The sequence below is a fragment of the Chrysemys picta genome, chromosome 2, assembly GCF_011386835.1.
Source record: "Chrysemys picta bellii isolate R12L10 chromosome 2, ASM1138683v2, whole genome shotgun sequence".
Classification (NCBI taxonomy): Eukaryota; Metazoa; Chordata; order Testudines; family Emydidae; genus Chrysemys; species Chrysemys picta.
Genome location: NC_088792.1, coordinates 6,785,243 through 6,807,603, shown reverse-complemented (window position 1 = coordinate 6,807,603; position 22,361 = coordinate 6,785,243). Strand labels below are relative to the sequence as shown.

Here is a 22,361-nt window from a genome sequence, read left to right as displayed (position 1 = left end):
TCTGAGCTATTTAAGTTTGATTACCTTGTAAAGTTATTTTCCATACTGATTTTACAGAGATGATTTTTACCTTTTTCTTTAATTAAAAGCCTTCTTTTTAAGAACCTGATTGATTTTTCCTTGTTTTAGATCCACGGGGGGTTGGATCTGTATTCACCAGGAGTTGGGGGGAGGAAGGAGGGGAATGGTTAATTTCTCCTTGTTTTAAGATCCAGGGGGTTTGGATCTGTATTCACCAGGGAATTGGTGAAGGTCTCTCAAGGCTACCCAGGGAAGGGAATTAGTTTTTGGGAATGGTGGCAGCAGACCAGATCTAAGCTGGTAGTTAAGCTTAGAAGTCTTCATGCAGGCCCCCACATTTGTACCCTAAAGTTCAAAGTGGGGATACAGCCTTGACACACACGCTCCATCTTTTCTACAGCGTCGTGGGAATTTTAGTGGCCCCAAATGGTCAAGAACTTGGTTTTAATCCTCATTGGAAAGGCAGCGCCTCCACCAGCACAGCAGCCTCTCACCACCAAGCGTGGCATTGCCACGACTGAAAAGAGAAGGAGCCCCACCGACTGAACCAGAGCCGCTTTCTACGGACCCTACGTGTTCCGTGGAGGTTTGCCCTCCGAGCCGGCACTGACCCAACTCCGGTTCGCTTGTGAACGGAGACAGGACCACAGCACAAAGTTCGGTGACGGGGCTCAGAGTAATCAGGGCTGCAGTGGGCATGAATGCTGAGCCTCTGGCAAATAAAGGTGTCTGCTGCAGGTCAGCGCCGAGGCACGTCCATGGGACAGCCTGGAAGAAGCGTGAATCCCTGCGGCCCTGAACTGCGGACGGAAGACTGATCCAGAGATTTTTAACCCTGCACCTTTCCCCAGGTGCTAGCAGGGACATTTATTTGTATCCTGTGTAAACTCTGCTCTAAAGATCCCTGTCAAATTCTTACACACCAGATGTTGCATCTGAGGAACTCCAATGCGTTTAAATGTATATACGCTGTGCAGCATATCCCAGGATGATGTCACGGCATCTTGTCTGTTCTCTTGTGGCTGTATCGTCTGATCAGTGAATAGCAAGGTCACGAACTGAGGTCATATAGGAAAGTTGGCATGACACTTGGCCCCGTTTTTCACGTCTGTCTTCCTCAAAGTGTTTACAACCTTCATCACGAGCTGCTCCCTAGGATAGCTCTGTCCTTGACAATGTCTTCAAAGTGATCCGCATTTCTACCCCTCAAAGTGAGCTTTTAAATAAATCCCACATTTATGGGAATGCTGCTACCACAACTGTGATTCAACCAGGAGTTGGCTAGCCTGGTCCAGATCCCAGGGCAAACAGCTCACCCTGCGCATAAAGGGCACCTAGGCACGCACCCTGACGTGCTCCAGGAAGTTCTGATGCTGCGGGGGCCACTGAAAAGGATTCATTATTCAAAAAGCCCCAAGCTCCTGCCGCGCTGTGAATATCGACACAGGTTTTAGAAAGCCACAGTGATAATCTGACACTGAATTAGGGTGTGTTCACCGCTGCTGCTCCTCACCTGTGTGCGCCTGAGCCGACGCTGCCCGGGCACCACTCCCTCCCCCCCAAAGCGGATGCAGCCGGCCCACAGGACTAAACCCGATGTGAAATTAACTGCCTCTGCAGCACATGCTCCCGCGGAAGTGATGCACCCAGCACAGGAAAGGGACATTTTGCACCGTTGCCGGATCATTTTATTATGAAAAAAAATACTGGCTGCAGCCCGGTTTTATCCGTAACAAACCCCACTGATACAGCACCAGCTCCTGTATGTGGGGGGGATCTGAAAGCAAAAGGGAACAATATGAATCATACATGAATCTGTCTGCTAGAATGCAGGCGAGGCCGTTTTCAGTGACCGTGCAGAAAGCTCTCCAGCTGCAAAGCCATTTCGGGATTCTTTTGTACAGTCATTGGTTTCTTCTTGCCCTCAGCAAAGTCTCCATGCAGCGGGAGGCTCCACCCGTCCTCTGTTTAAGTGAGGGCAGCTCACCAGCCCCTCTTGTCTATGCCATGGGCTCAGCTGTACTGCAGGAGAGATAAAAGGGGTCAGCAAAGGAGTTGGCTCTATAGGCCCCCACCCCCCCCCCTGCAGAGAAACACGCTGTCTGCACTGGCCAAAGAAAGCGTCCGCACCTCTCCAGCGCACTGCTCTGAAACACGGCTTGAGCTAGGAAGATGCTACGTCATTCCCTGACCAGTGTAGGTAGGGGCCGCAATTTTCACGTTAAGTTCCCAGGGATGACCGCTAAGCACAGGGCTGTGCGGCGTTCCGCATGCCACTCATGACCCATGTGCTCCTTTAACCTGATCCAGTGCTTTATCCGGAACTTTTACTTCATCGAAAGTCCGGAAAAGCTCCATTGGACACCCCCCCCCACTCACACATCCTAAACCCCACACTGCAACGATCACCCCCTGCGAGGCTGAGCCAGACACGCTCTCCTGGGGATGAGAACGCAGGACACAGCATGCACAGTGCACGGAGCATTCCCGTGTGAAATGTTCACACACAGCAAGCCACGTGGGTCTAGAATGGACTGAGGGGCTCCCCGTATCTGCCCCTTTAGGAGCTGCTGTGCTCTGGCTAAAGCAGTCAGGTCTCAGAGAGAGATTCCCCTCTACTCAAGTCCCAGGGAGTTAAGGATTCCGTTAGCAAAAAGTGACAAGACCAATCTGACAAGCCCCAATGAGTCTGTGCTCTGAGGCAGCCAACCGGACCTCCTTAATCAGAATCACTTCCTTCCTGCTTTGCTGATCCCACAGCTGATGCCAGTTCTTCCTCTTGGCCTCTCAATCGCTCTCCTGTGTGGGCAACAGAAAAGCCAGTCAGTGATCACTGTGTAACCAGAGTTTAGAACGGCACGTGAAAGGGGAGATCTGAACTGGGCTACCCAAACTTCCAGAATATCAACCTTGCCAGCAAGTTTCCCTGCTCCATTGATTCTGGATTGGCTCAGGTCCCAGTTATTTCTGGAGTGGATGTGAGTGTCACCCAAATGGCTGGGCGAAGCTGGATTCTACTGGACAACCTGTACCACTGTAGGCTCTGGGCACATCCCATAGACATGTCTATCTGCCCAGTGGGCAGCAAGATTACCCCTCCCCAAACCAGCCACCCGCCCATCAGGGAAGCAATCAAGGGGAACTAACAATGGTTTAGACATATCCAGTGCTCTGAGGACCAATATGTTCTGGCTGGCTGCCAGAGGCAGGCAGCATCACTCTCCACTCCAGAGTCCTCCTCAATGCCCCTAGAGAGAGGGCACCTGTGGGGGCTCATTCCTGACACTATTCCACAGCCTTTTGTTTTAAAAAGTTCGACCGAGCTCCACTGAGCTTGCACTGGAGATCGCTCTCAGCCGTGAAATTGCTGGAGGAGTCAGGATTCAGCGCAGAACCGGAAATAAAGGTACAGCATCAGTGCTAAGAGTGGTCCAGAGAGAACTGGCAAGAGAGCGCCAGCTCTCTACAAGTCCAACATGTTTAAAACGCCCTCTCTGTTCATTTCCACTCATGTTGGAAAGTCTTCTCTGTTGCTTTCTAGACTGAGTGAGAAACTGACTGACCCTACGCACCGCTCTGTTCACTCTACACACCACTGTAATATGCTTTGTACAAAATACGCCTTGTGCAGTATCATTTGAAAACTAATCACTCACTGATCATTAATAGGCTTGTGTGGTGAATGTACACGGGGTGTATGAAGAGTTCTGGATACATGCTGGAATTATGACTAAAGTGTGTTTAAACCCAGCATGTCCGGGTGAGTTGGTAAACAGGTCTGTCCTAAACAAAGGAATGGGCTTTTACCCCACTTGACATATAAGCAGTAAATGGGGCCATCAAACTAACAAGGGGAGGAGATCACAGGGAAGAGAACACTTTGCATTTTAGCAAAGACCTGGGAGGGAAGAAAGAGCAGGAAGCGTCCTTCTCCACCAGACTCAACGTTACCTTTCTCATAGCTTGAAGGAACTGTACTTGGAGGGTAACCTTCAGAAGAATCCATTTCAAAGATTCACTGGACTATAAAAGAAAGGGGCAGAAAACCCAAATTCTCTCTCTCACCTAACATGACAAAGGAACCAGCACTTTGGGTTTTGGAGGAGATCCTGATGGGAGGAGCGAGGGGGGTGGCAGCCCCCATCTTGCCAAAGATGGGGCGAGAAAAGCCATCTTGAACAAAGCCTGTACCTTAAGGTTTAGACTTTTAGATGCATGTTTTCACTTGTTGTTGCTTGAAATCAATTCTAACTTTCTCTCTTACACTTGAACTCACTTAAAACCCTATCTTCTTTTGTTCATCAACTTGTTTTATTTTTAATCTAAACCCACAGTGCTGTTTGATTCAAGTGAATGTTAATTGCAGTTAATGTGGCAAGCTGTTTGATTTTGTCTCTTTAAAAGGAACAAACGACCCATATTATTTCTGTGAACACCGCAGGAGAGGGCTGGACATGGCAGAGGGCACGGGTTTGCGGTCACCTGCTAACATGAACCAAGTCTGGTAAAGACAAGAGTGTGTCTGTGATAACTGAGGCAGACTCTTGGATTCAGAGTGGTTGAATCAGAGCTGTGGAGCGCACAGAACACGGCGTGCAAGCTGGTTGCGTGTGCCTCCCAGGCAGGGAGTGGAAGCATTTTGGGGCACTCAGAGTTATAATACAAGCAGTGACCCAACCTCCCACTGGTCTGAATTGCACCCTGAAGCGTGACACTGACGATCAACAATACTTATTGCCTGAAAATGAAGCCACGATTTTCAAAGATAAATACGTAGGCACCTAAGTAAGTAGCCTGCTTCTCAAAGGGCTGAGCTCCGCCGCAGATCCCTCTGAGCTCAGGAGCGACTGCTGGGATCACTTACTCAGATGCCTACAGATCAATTAAAGAGCCTCATTTTTGTCTCCTGCCTTTGAAAAATCTTGGCCCCAGTCCTTCCTAGTCTATCACCATTTCCACAGCTCCCGCCGTTAGTTCAACAGCAGCAGTGCACTTACTTATCAATTCAGCGATTGCCCTTTGCGTTCTCTTCTCCAGTTTTTCCAGTTTCTTGGCTACGTCTCGTTTTAAATCCCTGGGGGAGAGGATGGTCATTTAGCAAAAAAGCCCAACACACAAGCACACACAGACACAAAGCTAGCCCACCAGCTAGCACCCATGCGTCTATTCAGAGCCAGTCTGGGGTCTTAGATTAAGAACAGCCACAGAAACACTGTAAGCTCCTTGGGGCAGAGATTGTGTCTTACAGAGCAAGCTGCCAGCACTTTAATCATCATCAGAGCCAATGCAAGGGCCACAGACCAGTCGGATGGAATACCCCTGCCACTGGTATTCCCTAAATACCACTGCCAGAAAGGGGAGCAGCGGCATTCCCTTAAAACAGGAATTAGATGGAAAGGGTAAGAAAAGTGCAACTTCATGGGGGGAAGGGGGGGAGAGTGTCACCTCACTGGGGGGAAGAAGGAGAATGAAGAAATCCTCGGCCTCTGCCCCTCCCCACAGGGCAATTCTTGCCCTTCCTAAGTATGAGAAGACAAGCACCATCTACAAGACCGAGAACTCCATGAGATTCCTGGTGGCCACAAGTGTTTCTGAGCTACTGACACTATGCAAGACCCACAACTCACATTAGCCCCTCCTCAACGCCCGTGCCCAGCGATCCACGTGGCCCAACAGTCACACTCGAAGAGAAGCCAACTCACCAGCCAAGCACAAAACACCGACACTCAACCAACGAGGAGAAAAGGTCTAATGCACCAGCTGCTGAGCGGCTGCACAGGCCACCTCCCAGGCCTGTGTGATTTGTGAAGTATCTGAACAGGAGGATGTGAAAACCCACCTGAGGAGCACGTGGGACCAGGCCCTTCTGTGCCCCTCATTTCCATCAGGAACCTGTCACACCCTCTTTGAACACAGATGCTCTTGGCTTCGGAGGCCCCTGTCAGTAACATATGCCTTTGCTTGTTATCCTGCGCACACGGTTCCAGCTGGGTGTGTGAAGCCTGGTGCCTGTGCCTGCCCACATGCTGAAATCAAGGTGCTGTCATGCTGTGGGACCATCGCTCACTATGTGTTTGTACAGTACCTAGCGCACCAGGGTCTTGATCCCAATTGAGCCTCCACATGCAACTGCAGTGCAAAGAACAAGCTTCACCAGATCCCTTTGTCATTAGGCAAATAGAAACAAAACCAATTGTATCCATCCTAGAAACTCCCAGAAGGTGGAGATCAGCACCACTTATCTGTCCCATCTAGCCAATCCCCCGAGAGCCAGAGCCTGTTCAGTCTCTACAGGACATTTACTAAGGTTTTCTGCTGTCTAGCTTCAGTGGTGTCCAGGGACGGGGATTTTAGTTCTCCCCTTGGGAGACTGTTCTGTACTCGGATCTCACTACTGGACAGTTTCCCTTGATGCTGAACATAAGTTTCCCAATTTCTTGTCATCCCAGCTGGTACAATCTTAACAGGGTTAAAGTTATGGAAATAGCTGGAGAGCGTCCCTGCTACCATGAACACACACGCAGATGCTTAGGACTAAAAGGACTGACTCTACGCAAGCTGATTCCTAAGATAGCGCTTACCAGTCTGGCTTTCTGGGGGCGAGGTTTGCCAAATCCTAGGGGAAAAGGAACAAAGGAATTCTCATTAGAAGCAGCCAAACCAATGTAATGGAAAAGAGTGAGTTTACAAGTGTGCACAATTATATTTCAGACCAGGTATTGAAGATCAAGACACATACCACTTCTTCAATGATAGGCTCTGGCTTCGCGGCTTCTAGTTGGTCTTTCACCTTATCTTCCACTAGAGGGACCAATAGAACAACAAATGTTAACAGAGTGTCTCATAAGCATGAAGACGATGCTTCACTTTGGTATTTAAGAAGCTTTTACAAAACCGAACCCCAACAAACATGCTTTGGAAACTACTTCTGTACAAAAACATTCCCCTGCAACTTTTGCAACCCAAACACTGCACTCCAGAAGCAAAACTGACCATAAACCACGTGAAACTGACGTCCATTGTCTGAACCCAGAGAAATGCGAGAAGTGAACAGCCGCAGCACTGAAGTCAATTGGACTCAAACTGCGTTTGAATATAAGCTCTGCTGCTGTAATATTGGAAAGGAAATGGATTTGCTTATAACATGTGACTTGAGTTGACAATGTCAATCTAAAGCAAGCAATGATGCACAGGAGTGAGCGTTCCTGCAGAAGTAGCATTTCCAGAGCCCTGTCTCTCAACCTTTTGGATACCAGGGACTGGCTTGCTGCCTTCCTAGACTACAGTAGGGGGATCACAGGGACTGGCACCGATCCACAGACCGGTTGTTGAGAAACACTGTCTTAGAGGAAGGACGGAGCCCCACAGTCTGAAGAATTGATAAGATGATTGGTAAACTTTATTCCCAACTATTACTGTATTTAGAGTAATCATGGGAGACTTCCCACTCCATAGCTCTGTGGCAAGTTACTTCTAAACTCCTTTATATTATCCATCCCAGAACTCCGACTTACACACAGCATAGGATACCCCCTTCCCTCCTGCAATGGGCACATCCACCACTGGGAATGAAACACCCCAACCGGGAGAGCTCTGAACTCAGAGAAGTACCTGAACTAGATTAAAATCCCTGCTTCAAAACCAATGTAAAGCCCCGAGTGGACCAAGAGACAAGGAGAAATCGACGGCAGAATTCCATCTTTCTTTCTGCCCAGACATTGCAAGAGGGAGAGGCCCGGACACTCCAAGCACAGCAATATTTACTGGAGGACACGACTCTGCACTTGAGAGTGCTATTTCTATCACATGCCCCCTCCCCCAGGTGTTAGAAATCCATTGAGGAGTGGTTTCAGAGTAGCAGCTGTGTTAGTCTGTATCCGCAAAAAGAACAGGAGTACTTGTGGCACCTTAGAGAGACTAACAAATTTATTAGAGCATAAGCTTTCGTGGACTACAGCCTACTTCTTCGGATGCATATCGGTTATATGCATCCGAAGAAGTGGGCTGTAGTCCACGAAAGCTTATGCTCTAATAAATTTATTGAGGAGTGGGAAACTCTAGCCCGTTGGTTTAATTTGTCTCTGTTTTGTGCTTTCATGGATGCTCCCGGCCAGAGAGGAACCGGCTTCGAATGATGAAAACAAAAACACAAAAAGAAACATGAAAAAGATGCAGTATGATTAGTGAAGGGTGCTGTCTGGCAGAAATCAAGGGTAGGGCAGACTCTACTCCCTTGGCAAACTCAGGCTAGGACTACAATATGGTTAGAGCCCAATTCTGCTTAGAGCGTGGTTCAGTTCAGGCTACAGGAAGGAGCTCTCTCTATACCAATGGTTCTTAACCTGGGGCCCACGAGCTGCTTGCGGCCCAATCAGCACACAGCTGCGGCCAACGTGACATCCTCCGGGCCATACAGGATGTATATACAGTGTGTGGATATGGCCCACATAACACAGAGAGCTGCATATGCAGCCCACAATGGTAAACAGGTTGAGAATCACGGCTCTATACTGTAAGACCAGGCCATGAGAAGGGATGACTTGCAGTGGAGAGATCCTCTCCATTTTGTTACCTGACCTCTACGTCAAACTAATTTACTTCTTATGTGGTTTTAAATGAACACACCCTGTTTTGATACATATCAGGATTCCTGACTTATCTCTGCCCTCCCACAACAATCACTGATTTTAAACAAGCCTACATCCCAGATTTCCATGTTTCAGCTTCAGAGCAACTCCCCTCCCAAGGCATATAGCACCACACAACACTTCCAGAGGCAAGGCTCCTGAAGGCAGCGTTGGGCTATTACAAGCCACTGACGTTCTCTTTAAAGGAGATCATAGCTCTGTCGAGGGGCTGGTAAAGATGACCGGTTCTCAGACATCACTGGAAACAATCGAGGCAGCTATGCCCACTTCCCACTATTATAATTGTGGGAAAATGCCATTATTGTTTCGCAGGAGGGCAAATTATGAGATTCTGCCCACAGCTGAGATCCACAGAGGCCCCAGTATTTCTAATTATAGCCACCGCTCCCGCACTCCAGGGTATTCTTCTTCATCCTTTCCAAACTAATTCCCGACACTCCCATTCTTTGGCACCCATTTTAAAGAGCTCTCTTCTGTGAGGGTTTAACCCTGCCATGCTAGCAGCAAGACAAATAGGGATTTTTGTTTTACATGAATGAAGGGTAAGTGGGTTTTCAAGCTGGAGAACGGTGCCAGATTGAAAGCCCTGAAGTTATGGCTAATATTTTCAAACGTGGTTGCTTAAAGTTAGGTGCCTGGTTCTTGGAGCGTGCTGAGCACCCATCAGCTCTCACTGACTTCCAGGAGAACTCTGCTCCTCTGAAAATCTAATGACTAATTTACAGGCCTGAATTTGGCTTTCCAGACCTAACTTTAGGCACCCACGTTGGGAACCTTTGGCCCGATGTTGTCAGAAAAGGTTTGGCGTGGGCCGTCGCCATGCAATCTCCTCCACGCTGCCACATTGATGTGCCTCAACCCCGACCTCAAGGGAGCCACCACTGGAGGGCGGTCTTCATGCTCCTTCAATCCTTGGCACATCTCCCGAGTCACTCAATGGAGCCTGTTCGTGACAGACACAGACTCCGGCTTAACAGAATTGGCTCTGAACCTCACAGACTCATTTTGCACAGGCCATCCGACTGCTGATAAGTAGGAAAACCCTTTCCATGGCTTCTAACCCGAGCTGGAGTCAAACCCATGAGCTAGAGAAGAAAGGATCGATTGCCCTGTTGAGAAGCCTCTGGCCCATTCTTTGGAGACATAAGCATAAATGACTTGGTAGTTACATCTGCTGGCAGGGGAAGCCGCGGTGTTGTTCCTGCCTATGCAGTCCCTACTCCTGCTCATTTCTCGCTAGTAATGGCCATGGCCTGTGGGAGAGGTTTATATGAAGTGCAAAAACCCGGGACATGGGCACTGAACCACTCTAGTCTAGTCTATATAGGACCAATCCACTGTCACACTCAGATGGCTTCTAGGATATAGGGACTATTTGCTCATTTCTCTGATACTGCTGGGAACGAGGATTTAATTCATCCTCCGAGCCATTCGAAGTTCCCCAACTGGGCACCGGGTACCACACAGCTGAGTTGGACCAAGTTCGACACTAAGACTGACAGACCGTGGGAGGCGCAATAACAGTGTAAATACTGAAAATACTGAAAAGAGACTCATCGTTTAGACTAATCTCTTCAGAGCAGGGAGTGCAGCTTGTTCTAAATTCCCAGAGTGGCAGGCACGTCCCCTCACCATCTAGTTTATAATAATAAACTGGACAGAAAAAAAAAAATCAGGCAGGTTTCCAATAGTTGGTTTGAATTGAAAAAGCAAGGACTGGTGATATGCAATCTTTCAGCTCAAGGTCACCGGGTCAAAGGCAGCGAAGGTCAGTGGCTTAACTGATGGACAACTGTTTGGCAGCCAGCATCAAATGAGTATGGTGGATCTCCCTCCGGTGCCTCGTGGAAAGGATCTAGATGAAAACTATAACTGGGCCCTTGTTGGCAGCAGAGGCCAAGGATTGACGCATTCCTGCTACAGCAGTACCAGAGATGGTCTCTCCAGATAGGGCAACGTGGAGGAAATTGGACCTGTTGCTGACCCTGTCCTATAGGCAGAGGACTTCACTCTCCAGGGTGATCAATCCAGCATCTTTCACATCTTCTAAGTTTTGTTTTTTAAATGGGGGGAGGCATCATTCCCAAGCTCTCAAAAACTCCCTCTCCGGCGCCTACCTGAGGCTGGCTTGGCCTGAGGCACCTTCCTTTTCTTGAGATCTTCATCCTCAGGAACATAATTTCGCAGCTTGAGCTCCCTAGAAAGTAAGGGGAGAAAGCAGGAGACGTGTAAACACATGCACATTCCCCCTCAACGGGCAGCCACCATCTTAACTGACATGCACAAGAACAGAGATGCAGAAGTAAAGTTCTCACTTTCTCTAATCAATAAAGAAGAAGAGCGACTTTGAACTACATGGACACAATTGAGGCTGGTTGACCCGCAAAGTGAGGCAAATTCGACAGACCAGCCACCTGCTCAATTATTTTCTCTGTGGCAAACAATACTTAATGGGGAAGTCCTGGCTGTGCAGGGGCCCATATTTCACTGCTTCGATACACGTGGGATTTCACTGAAACAAGTGGGTTTGATTCTCCCAGCAGGAAAGCCCCAATGGGGCCCATTCGCCTGTGGCGTAAGGCCACTGCTGACGTGACTGAAGCCAACAGAGCCACAGCACTGGCATCCGGTCAAGGTGCAAGAAGGTAATGGCATATTTCAAGGTAAGATAATGTAAAGGTTAATTGGAATTGAACAGCCCTTGTTTGCCTCATGTCCAGGGTGTTTAGACCCAGCAATTTATGGAAGGTGAGCTGAAAGCAACATGCAAAGAGAACGCAGTGTGGATTTCTGGGCAGAGTTCTTCCACTCGGGCTGCGTGGAGCTGGTGGGCAGGCAGAGGGAAACTAGGCTCAGCACAGAGATGGGTGTTCATTAACCCTTTCCAGGCCAGGATGTGAAATAAAATAAATAAATTAACGGCGATATCCCATCTCCTAGAACTGGATGGTCATCGCGTCCAGCCCCCTGCCTTCACTAGCAGGACCAAGGACTGATTTTGCCCCAGATCCCTAAGTGGCCCCCTCAAGGATTGAACTCACAACCCTGGGTTTAGCAGGCCAATGCTCAAACCACTGAGCTATCCCCCCCAAAGAGTTCCAGAGATGCTACCAAGCCCCTCTGCTTTGGGGTCCATTTTTGGGTCCTTTTTATAATCTCTCTCTGGTTTAAGTCTATTGTTTTTAGGTGTTTCAATGCTAATGGAAGTCCTGACCCTGCACATATGTAGCTCTACTCATGTGTGTAACCTCATTACTTCAGTGGGATTACTTGTACATCATCTCGCACAGTAGAGGTCCATGACTGGGGCTCCCTGGTGCCACAGTCAGACAAATAACAACAATAAATAAGAATCTGCGTATGCTTTTGCAAAATCAGGGCCTTGGAAAGCAAGATCCCCGAGCAGGGACCTTGGCTCATGTGCTTGTGAACAATGCTAAGCAACAGCTGGTGCTATATAATAGTATTTTAGCCCATAAGGCAAATTAAGAAGATTAAACTAATCTAACACTTTAGATTGGTTTATCTGTTCAAGATGCTCTAAAGCTTTCAATTGGTTTAAATTGTTAATGCACCTTTAAGGCCCTCAGTTTAAACAGCAAAATACATTAAAAATTGTGGGGGAGGGGAAATGGACAAGCGGGTTAGAGAAAAAAACCAAGGGGTGGGAGCCAATCACGCTGTGCTAAAAACCATTTCTTAAATGATGCACCGGAGAGTAATTCCTACCTAGAAATTCATACGTACCCTGCAATACCTAAGGGGGTGTGGGCTCTTCTATTTGTAATGAACCTTGAAATTAACTCACTTCTTGGTTAGGCATTCGCATCAGTCAGAACTGCCCTGGAAGAACATTTGACTGCTGCTGTTCCGCATATTGGATGACAAAACATTTTCATCTCGATCCTGCGTAAATACCGAATAGTATTTTTTCCTTTAAAAAAAAAAAATCCGTGATGGAGCCATTTGGGATTTTGCAACTTTTAATGGCCAGTTTTAACACAAGAGGCCGTTTCCCACCGGATCCTAGGGCCTCTGTCTTTAAAGGCAAGTTCTAGGTGAGGTATGCCACCATTGCCTGTTTTAATCTGAAATCATTCTTGTCACACAAAAAGGGGCAGCATTTCACTTGCTACTGTCGGAATTCCTCCACCCAGCCAGCGGTCAACGGTGTTGGTCTGTCAGTTCTGATCCTGGAAACCCATTTCCGGTGTTTTTAGTAGAAATGAAACAGATCCCACTAAATCAGCTGCACTGCACAGATTCAACGTTTCTTTTGAAGTCTCACTTCTACTTTTGTTCATACTTTGGTAGCGGCAGGAGGCCCCAGCCAACATCAAGCCCCCGCTGCGTTAAGTGCTGTACATACATATAGTGAAAGCCGATCTCTGCCCCAAAGAGCTTACCGTCTACGTAAGCAAAGCAGGCAGAGGGCAAGAGAAAGGGACAGAATCTACCCCCTTCCCCCACAGCGACAGGAAAGATAGACCAGTATTTAGGGTGCTAGCCTGGGACTTAGGAGACTCAGGTTAAATTCCCAGCTCTGCCACAGACTATGTGGTCTTTCCACGCCTCAGTTCCCCAACTGCATGGGGATCACAGTACTTGCAAGTGATTGGGGGAATAAATGAAAGTTTGCGGTGCTCAGATACTACAATGAGGGGGCCACAGAAATATCTAAAATAAGCAGAAGAGCGGGAACCAAGCCCCAGAGCGAGTTAGTGACTTCCCCAAGAAGTTTGTGATAGAGCCTGGAACTGAGCCCACATCTCAAGTCCCCCTCACTATAACATAACACCAAGAACCAGACCAACTTTCCCACCATTGGGCAGACACCAGTAGAACAAGGGTGATTAAGAGAAACAGATTCCAGCAGAGATTAGCATGGGCCTGAAATACAAATGGAGGCCAAACATTTCTCCCTTTGTGTCAAATGCAGGCCAGAGTTCATGGGATTCACCTTTAAACACGACAATTGTGCTTGTTGTGTAGTGCGCTTGGCGCTGGGAGAGCTGCTGGGGAGAAATCTTTCACGAAGCTGGGCTTGTAAAGGAAAGACTGAGGGGGGATGGGAAGCGACTGATTAACCTTACGGGACCAGGTGTGTTATGATGACAAGAACTGCTCCCCTGGGCAGCAGCTTGGGGACTCCCAAGGGTGTAGTCCCAGGGCCTGGCGTGATTAGTGGGTTTGCCAAGATTTCTAAGGTTAAAATGAAGGCAGCATTCACCGATTGCTCTCGTCCAGGAGGGTCAGGATACTCAATACCTACGGAAGTGAGCGGGAGTAGCCAGGTGCCCCATGCCTCACAAGAACCTTGTGCTGCAGATAGCAATCACTAACAGTAGTGCCTTATCATGGTTGACTGATCACCTCCCAGAGGGCTTGCCAATCTTCAATTCCCTCCCCGGGGCCGGGGGAATTTTAGCCCCATTACAATATACTGCTATTTATCCAAACAGCACGGGGAACACGGATTCTGTCTGGATAATGGAGAGAGCAGCCCTTCACCCCAGTCCTCTCCCTCAGTCAGAAACAGCTGGACAGGATACAGACTTCGCTGTTGTCACTACGCATGCACAGTAACGGCCCGGCAGCCGACTCCCCGGCTCCTGCGGCCGCTCGGCTCGGTGCGCGCATGCCCCAGCGTTGGCTCCCTCGGGCCGCCCAGGGAGCAGCATGGAGGCCGTGTCGAAGAGGGAGCTGGGCACCTCGGTTCTGCATAAGCTAGGGCGAGAGCTACAACACTGACCAGGTGAAGAGCAACTCCATGGCAGAGGGGTGGGGAGGAGGCGAGGGAGCAGTGAGTGGGGATGTGCACACACAGGTGGCAGGGGGGTTCACAACAGCAGCTGGGCAGGGGGTTTCACTAGGGGGTTCATGACAGCAGCTGGGCAGGGTAGCACATGGGCAGTTGTTTTGGGAGGTGCAGACAAGGAAGAGGTTCAGATAATAGGGTTTCAGATAAACGGGAGCAGACTGTGTATAGGTGGGGAAACCGAAGCAGAGAGGTGAAATGAATTACCCAAGGAGGGGGTCAGACATCGGAATAGGGATCGAGAGCACATAGCTTCCTTCTTATTCTCAGCACACTGAACCACATCTCTCTCCATTGCAATGCATTTTTTTGTGCCTATGTGGGAAGAGGAATTTAATCAATAGAAGTTAATTTACTATCCTCGAGTCCTACCAGGAGAGCCAATTCCTTTCAGCAACTGCTCCTTTCATTCCTTCTGGTCCCAAATGATTGATCCATTTTTTTTTATTTTTTTTTCGGAACAAGGCCCCAGTGCTGTTCACACAAACATCTCAGGGTTATTTATGTTTTTATTAACCGTCCCCACTAAGCAGAATTCAGTTGCCAGCCTGGCGAAAACATCAGTAACTAATTCATCCAGAAGGTAATTGGATGTCAGGCAGTGCTGTTAGACACTTGGCCGGCAGGCTGGATCTAGTACGCTGAAGGGGTTTCTCTCGCTAACCCAGCAGAGTCAGACGCTGCAGAATGGAAGCATTCATTTAAAAGTTTCTAGTCACTTTAGTTCATGTCAAGAAGGTTTTCCTGTGACCGGAGTGTAAACCAATGCTGACTTCCGGAGGTCGGCCACTCCAAAACAATAGCTCAGAGCGAACAAGTCAATGGGGTGGTACCATCAAGCCTAACTGTGACACTTGGCAAGCCGGATTGCCAAATCACCATGTGGAATTTTGTGCCTAGGTGCGTATGCAGCTGCCACAGCCGGGTGCTCAGACTGGGAAACTGCTTGGACAAGTGGCCAAACAAAGGGCAGAAAACAGCAGCGGTCCTAAAAGCACTCCGCCTAGTATTTCCCCCCGCGCTTCACTTCCTAAGGCTCTGCAAGCTTCTCTAGGCAAGCAAAAGGGTCAGCCCACGCGGAACCACTTGCAGAAGATACATGAAGGCCACGTTCTATGGTCCTTGGGCAAACCTCCTATTCGCTGCTAGATTTCGAGAGGCCTCTGCGACCCTCATTTGGTAGGCCCACCTCCCACTTAACAGAGTTAAAACCCTAATTTGAAGTAAGAGGGGGAATCCTGGAGAAAAACAGACCTTTCCCAACCGTGTCCAGGGGAATTTCAGCCTGGCCTATGGCAGCCCCATGCCTTGTGCGGACCAAGGTGATCAGCCTGTAGGGTTTTACTGCTGGTGAAGTTTACACAAACCATTTCTATTGATACCGATATCAACCCAGGGCCGCAGGGTTGTGTGTTAGTGAACTGATCTGCTGACAAGGCAGAGCCAATTGGGCTCCTGGCAAGTTGCCCCTGCAGCCCTTGGTGTTGCAAGTCTTTGGCACCCTTCAACCTACTCTCCATCTGGGGATACGCAGCATATGGACCAGGTAGGGAGGAGGCTCTAGCCCAGTAAAGAGAATAAGGTTTAAATCTGATTCCCCAACAGAACATAAGAACGGCTGTACTGGGTCAGACCAAAGGTCCATCCAGCCCAGTATGCTGTCCACTGACAGTGGCCAATGCCAGGTGCCGCAGAGGGAGTGAACCTAACAGGCAATGATCAAGTGATCTCTCTCCTGCCATCCATCTCCACCCTCTGACAAACAGAGGCTAGGGACACCATTCCTTACCCATCCTGGCTAATAGCCATTAATGGACTTAACCTCCATGAATTTATCTAGTTCTCTTTTAAACCCTGTTATAGTCCTAGCCTTCACAACCTCCTCAGGCAAGGAGTTCCACAGATTGACTGTGCGCTGGGTGAAGAAGAACTTCCTTTTATTTGTTTTAAACCTGCTGCCCATTCATTTCATTCGGTGGCCCCTAGTTCTTATAGTATGGGAACAAGTCAATAACTTTTCCTTATTCACTTTCTCAGTTTAGTAATGCAGTTGAGTAATAACATAGCTTTTTGCCCATTGATGCTAAGCTGAATTCAAATCCCATGTCAGACTACAAACAAAAACGTGGGGGTTTTATCACCGTTAGCCTCCGATGGAGATTTATCCCTGAGACAAAACGGCAAGAGCAGAATTTGTTCGGTGCTGCTCAGGACTGAGATAGCAGCAACGCTGTGGGCCAGGACGGAGGTGCACCAGCAGAGCCATGTGAGGGCCTGGGATAAGGATAGCAATGATGCTGCAGGTGCAGAAAACTATTCAGTGCCTAAATGTACTACACCCAGTTCCAGTCACGGCTTTTTGTCCCTCACTAAATTCACGCACGACTGTTTGAAACAAACAAAAAAGGATCCCTTTAATTGTTCAATATAAGACAATGCCATGCACCTGCCTCCCGTAATTATCAGTGCCCACTGTTCCTGGTAGCTGCCTCCCTGGGGTGCTCATGGACTATGGAGTTAACTCCCAAGGCTCCAGCGCTCATCAGGAAGAGACAGAGCTGGTGTATGTTAGTCTTTCCCACTCTCTGACTTCTTGCCCACCCTCACCCCGTGGTTCCTTGTTGATGATCTGTAATGTTTTATGGCAAAGAGGTAGTGTGATGCCAAATCAAACCCAGTAATTTATTGTAGGACTTGAATAGACTAGGAGAGGAGGGATTAAATGTGCTATCTTGAAAAGCAAAAGCTTACAGAGGCTGGAGAGAGTGAAGTCAAGGTAACTGATTTCTCTAGCACTGTTTCATCCCCAAAAACAGATCACAAAGCACTTCACAGAGGATGAGTTTGATCCAAATCGGGCTGAAGTCAACAGAAAGACGCCCACTGACGTCAGTGGGATTGGGATCACGCCCTATATTTAGGAGCCCTCCAATGCACTGCAGCCTCTTCTGGGGTGAAAGGCAACACCGGTTTAAGAGCACACAGCAATGCTACATGGCCATTTCGATGCTACAAAAAAAACTTATTCGTTCTGCCAGTTACTAAAAAAAAGAAACCCCCTGTTAATGCAATGTTAAGGCCGCAGTGTTAAGGAATCAAAGTCAGACAATAAGGATGTTTAGACTGAATTAATGGCCTTATCTTTTCCCCATTTACCTTATCTTTGCCCCTTCCCTCACAGGCCCATGCACTGTGATACATTTAATAAACGTGATTACGTATTTCTCAGATACAACACAAGACACCTCAGCACCAGAGTGGAGGCCTATCGGCAAGACTGGCCCAGGTCCTCCATCACTCACACCAAACAAGGTGCAGCTGGGTAAGGCAAGCTCTTACTGAATTTACGGCATGACTGTCACCTGGGGTCTAATGAATCCACAGTGGAGTAGTGTCCTTTTAACTACATCTCTCTCTGTTTTTAATCTTTTACCATTTTTTGTACAAATGCTTTTGTAGTTCAACAGAAATACAGCATTATCCAGAGAACGCAGCTTCCTACCTCACGACTTCATAAACCCCACATTCGGGAATGCGCAGGAGAGCTACTACGACTGCATGCACAACTGCAGTAACTGATCATCCAAATGACCGGCTCAGTAACTAATGGGGCAATAGTACACGACATGGGACTTCTGAAAGCACAGGTCTGGATCATTTGGTTCCAGGCAACAAATACGCCCATTACATTGATCTGCATTATAGAGCACAGACATGGAACCGCAGTTAAGCCTTTCCACTACAAGTCCCCTTTTTGACTCTCATTGTACTACATCTAGCATCAGTTCTACTGGCACCTCCACTGGGGAAGGATTTCCGTAAGGGGTCAAAACCTCATTTTGAGGCATCAATCAGGCATCACCCAGGTGTGATGCAGCTGTTACTTGGAACTGCTGCACAGTAAAAATGCAGTTGACATTTGCAACCAATACAGAGTTTGAAGAGTAATTCCTATAAGATCTGAAGAACTAGCTTGATGCAAAACAGAGGATACTTACAAGGTGCTTAAAGCTTTCTCCAGCTGGTTTGGTTTTCACTCTAACAGTGTTGAGTGTTCCGCGCAGTGAACATTGTTTCCCAATTAATAAATGGGCTTTCAAAGTCTTTCGGTGATGCTTTTGCACACCGTCTCCTCATGCCTGTCTGAAGTGTGCTGTAATTTGCCAGGAAATCTTCTGAGAGCAACTTCCTCAGATGCAGAGCCCATCACATGCTCCAGCTGCTATCACAAAGCAACCACTTGAACTCTCATTAACTAGAATGCTTAAAAAGGCAATACATTCGCATCTTGGTGAGGACGAGGTTAGTAGCAAGGAACAACTGTCTAGAACACTCAAGTGCACGCTTTTAGGTGAAGAGTAATTTTTGTTAGCGTTTTGAAAGGCAGAACGGGCAGAAGGCGCTGAAGCACTTTTTACTGAAGGGAAGGCACGGGGAAGCTTGCAGTAGGAGGTAGCAGTTATATGGACCTTGTAAATATTGCAAGGGCTCTGCTCCTGCAGAGTTTAGAAGCCATCCCCCACTGGCTCGTCTTCCTGCCAACCACCCATCCTCCTCCAATTCTGAAAGCTCACAAAACTTTAGACATTTCTAGATTCTTTCCACACACTCATTCCCTCAAGTCTTACTGCTCTAGATGCCAGCTGAAGACTACAAACAAGATGGTGCATCGTCTGCCCCAAGCCACAGCCAAAGCTCAATGGTTCATAATGCCCAAGAAGCCAGCTAGCTCCTATTCTGAAGCACAAGTGCCATGTTAGTGGTTTTCGGTTCTTGGGAAACGGTTGCTATGTTTAAGGAAGTCCTGCATGTCCTCCTAAGTATCTCAGCTGTTTCTGGTCATTTCCGTCAGAAGCCTCAGAGAAATACCATCTGGGTTTGATTATTCACTGCACTTTAACTTCCCAAGCTGCTCCATAGCTTCATTTTTAGAGTCTTCAATCTCTGTTATAGCTACTCCAATTTGCTTTAAAAAAGAAAAGTGCCCTTGAAATGGAAACTCCTCACTGTCCTCTAAAGAGAGAGACTGATATAAAAGAATACTCCTCTGCTACTTCAACGTCCACTTATCTCTGGGTGGTCTAGGCCAGTAGTTCTCAACCAGGGGTCTGGGGCCCCTTAGGGGCCCTCAAGCAGGTTTCAGGGGAGGCCTCCAAGCAGCATTAGACTTGCTGGGACCCAGGGGAGAAAGCCGAAGCCCCATCACATGGGGCTGAAGCCCAGGTCCCCTATCCTCACCACCCGGGGCTGAAGCCTGAGCAATGTAGCTTCGTGGGGGCCCCTGTGGTGTGGGGCCCCAGGCAACTGCCCTGCTTGCTACCCCCTAACACCAGCCCTGGCTTTTATATGCAGAAACTCAGCTATTGTGGCACAGATGGGCCATGGAGTTTTTATAGGATGTTGCAGGGGGCTCAAAGAAAGAGGTTGAGAACCTCTGGTCTAGGTGGCCCACAGTCACACACGAAGACTCTTTGCTTCAACATGTAAAGAATTTATGTACGTTACCTCGATCTTTTTACCTGGTTCTCCTGGAGTCACTTTGCCCTTTTTTTTTTTTTTTACTTCCAATTTGAACCTTTACAGGCACATTTGTTTAATATGTCCCTGGCATTCGGACAAAGATTTCTGTATTTCTGAAAGAAGAATTTGCAGCCTAACATTCTTGAACTTTTCTGCTTTTGGCTATTTCTACAGACAGTTCCACCACTAACCTGCTGTGTGTGACCTTGGGCAAGTCAATTTAGCTCTCTCTGGTTCAGTTTACCCACGTACTATGTTCCTATCTCTTGGGGTGCTGTTTGTAAGTCATAGTATGGAAGGTGCTAAGATTTTCCTCCCTACGTGTTGTTGAACTTTCCCATGTTTTTATAACCCATTTCCCACATAGTTTTCAAGATTACCCTTTCATATCTACCACCATCTACTTCCTTTGGTATTTCTGGGTCTAGCAGCCATCTATCCATTCTTGACCCTCATTCTCATTGGACTGGCTTGTTATGAAGGGTTCTTACATTTTCAAGCTACTCTATTTATCATACTTCATATTGTCATGCAGGGAATTTGCTGTATTTGCTCTGTTGTTGACATAGCAACCAAGAATTTTTTTCTGAGAGTATATTACCCCACTGTTAAAAATAAAATAAAAGATCTCTCATCTGGCTGAGATCACCTCTTGTCCAATCACAAAGAGAAGAGCTATACTACAGTACCACCTCTTGGGGCAGGAGGCAAATGCATCTCTAAAGGACCTGCCAACACAGAAGTCCAGAAACTACTGTCTGCTTAAAATGGTGCAGTTCTTTCCCATCATGCCTGGATTCCTTACCCAAGGGAGGGCAGAAAGGGAACGAGAAACAAAGAGGGAAGAGTAGCTCCCCACCGCCTTCTTCTCAAAGACAATTTATCTTCAGAATCAGTGTATTGCCATGCATTGTAGGTTGGCTGCTTTCACTAAAATAACTGAGCGTGTTGAAGCACATTCTCTCTTCCCCAAGCCGCTGCCTAGGGCTCCTTTAGGCACCTGTGGAATGTCAAAAAAACAAACACATCATTAGCCTGTCAGACCCCAAAACAACACAGGCTGGAGAGGTGTCTGGTTTCTCAAGAGGGATTCCTCAGGGACCACGTGAGCAAGGGGGAGATGGCCAATTCTGGATGCCGCTGAGCATGGTTGAAGTAGAAGAGCTTCAAGCACATGCAGGTGCCACGTGCCCATCAAGTCTCACATGATGCCTGGCCAGATTATTTGACACATTCCAACTGGATACAAATAATCTAACCACCAATTACAAAACAGATTTAGAACTACCCAAAGCATCGCAGAACCTGGGGCCAGCCTGGCAGCACATCAGAAAGAGCTGCGCTGACAGACAAAATCCAAAACCTGACCCTAGCTAAGGCATGCGTCGGCATTGCATCGAGGAGCCATATTCCCAAATTACGAATTGCCGCAATTCTATCTGGAAAGGACCATGCATCATCCATCCCTTACAACGACTTCCTTACTTGGTTGTCTCAGACACATGCTACCAACCATTCTGCAGGCACGGAGGGAACCTTTGTGCAAAGAGACTGCCCCCGTCGAACTCGAGTAGCACCCCAGCAGTGACAAGACAGGCAGATCATGAACTGTGCTGCTAGTGAATGCCACACCCTGAAGTCTGCTGTCAAGAATTTGCAGGGCTGGCCGAGAACGCTTTCACGCTAGGGTCTTTCAGCTGCACTGTCCCTGCTGCTTGGAGCTGTCGTGGTGGATATGGGGATAGGGCTCTGTGCAGTCAATCGCTGTTTACCACTGTTTGTTGGACCAGCTAATACTTCTGTGAGGCCTTCACCATAAAACCCAGGTAGAGCCTGTTGCAACCGTCTATCCTCGACGGAGGCCTTTATCGCTATCACTTGGTGCTCAGCTGAAGGAAGGGGGCACATATAGCTAGCCTCAGAAGTGAAGCAGCACTGAATCCTGTAGGACACAAAGTCCAAGCACCACCTTGACATTGGCGGATAGGCGTCCTCAGAGGGAGGGATCAAAGCTCCTGACAGTTCCTAAAAGTACTTCTCCTCTCTACCAGCCTCACTTTGGTTTTACCCAGGTTGGGAAGAGTCAACTGCTTTTTATCCCCCTATCTAACCACTCAGGCACTGGGACAATTGCTTAAGTGGAATTTAAACTGGAGTCTGTCCTCACTTCCAGGAATGGCAGCGGGTGAGAGCACTGTGGAGGTGGCACATGCTCGGACCCTGGCAACAAAAGGATGAAGATGTCATCAAGATGTCAGTCAAGGGCCCCACACTCGGCACGTCAGGATGACATTAACAGACTCAACTCTCACTACCAGGACAACGGGCCACTAACAATGTGTGGGGTAAACAAA

The 22,361-nt window shown here is 48.1% G+C and overlaps 1 protein-coding gene across 2 annotated transcripts in view; it reads right to left on the bottom strand.

The window, feature by feature from the left end:
• Positions 1 to 1,682: 1,682 nt before the first annotated feature.
• Positions 1,683 to 22,361, bottom strand: part of CCDC12 (coiled-coil domain containing 12) — an 80,300-nt gene continuing 59,621 nt past the window's right edge. The window contains exons 3-8 of one of the 2 annotated variants that reach the window (XM_005308780.4): positions 10,787 to 10,866; positions 6,761 to 6,822; positions 6,603 to 6,637; positions 5,019 to 5,095; positions 2,737 to 2,820; positions 1,683 to 2,038 (exon numbers count right to left, since the gene is read on the bottom strand). In XM_005308780.4, the coding sequence (XP_005308837.1) occupies positions 2,741 to 2,820; positions 5,019 to 5,095; positions 6,603 to 6,637; positions 6,761 to 6,822; positions 10,787 to 10,866 (334 nt within the window). In that variant the 3' untranslated portion in view covers positions 1,683 to 2,038; positions 2,737 to 2,740. Of the gene's footprint in view, positions 2,044 to 2,736; positions 2,821 to 5,018; positions 5,096 to 6,602; positions 6,638 to 6,760; positions 6,823 to 10,786; positions 10,867 to 22,361 lie in introns of both variants that reach the window. The other variant, XM_005308779.4, reaches the window with a different exon arrangement.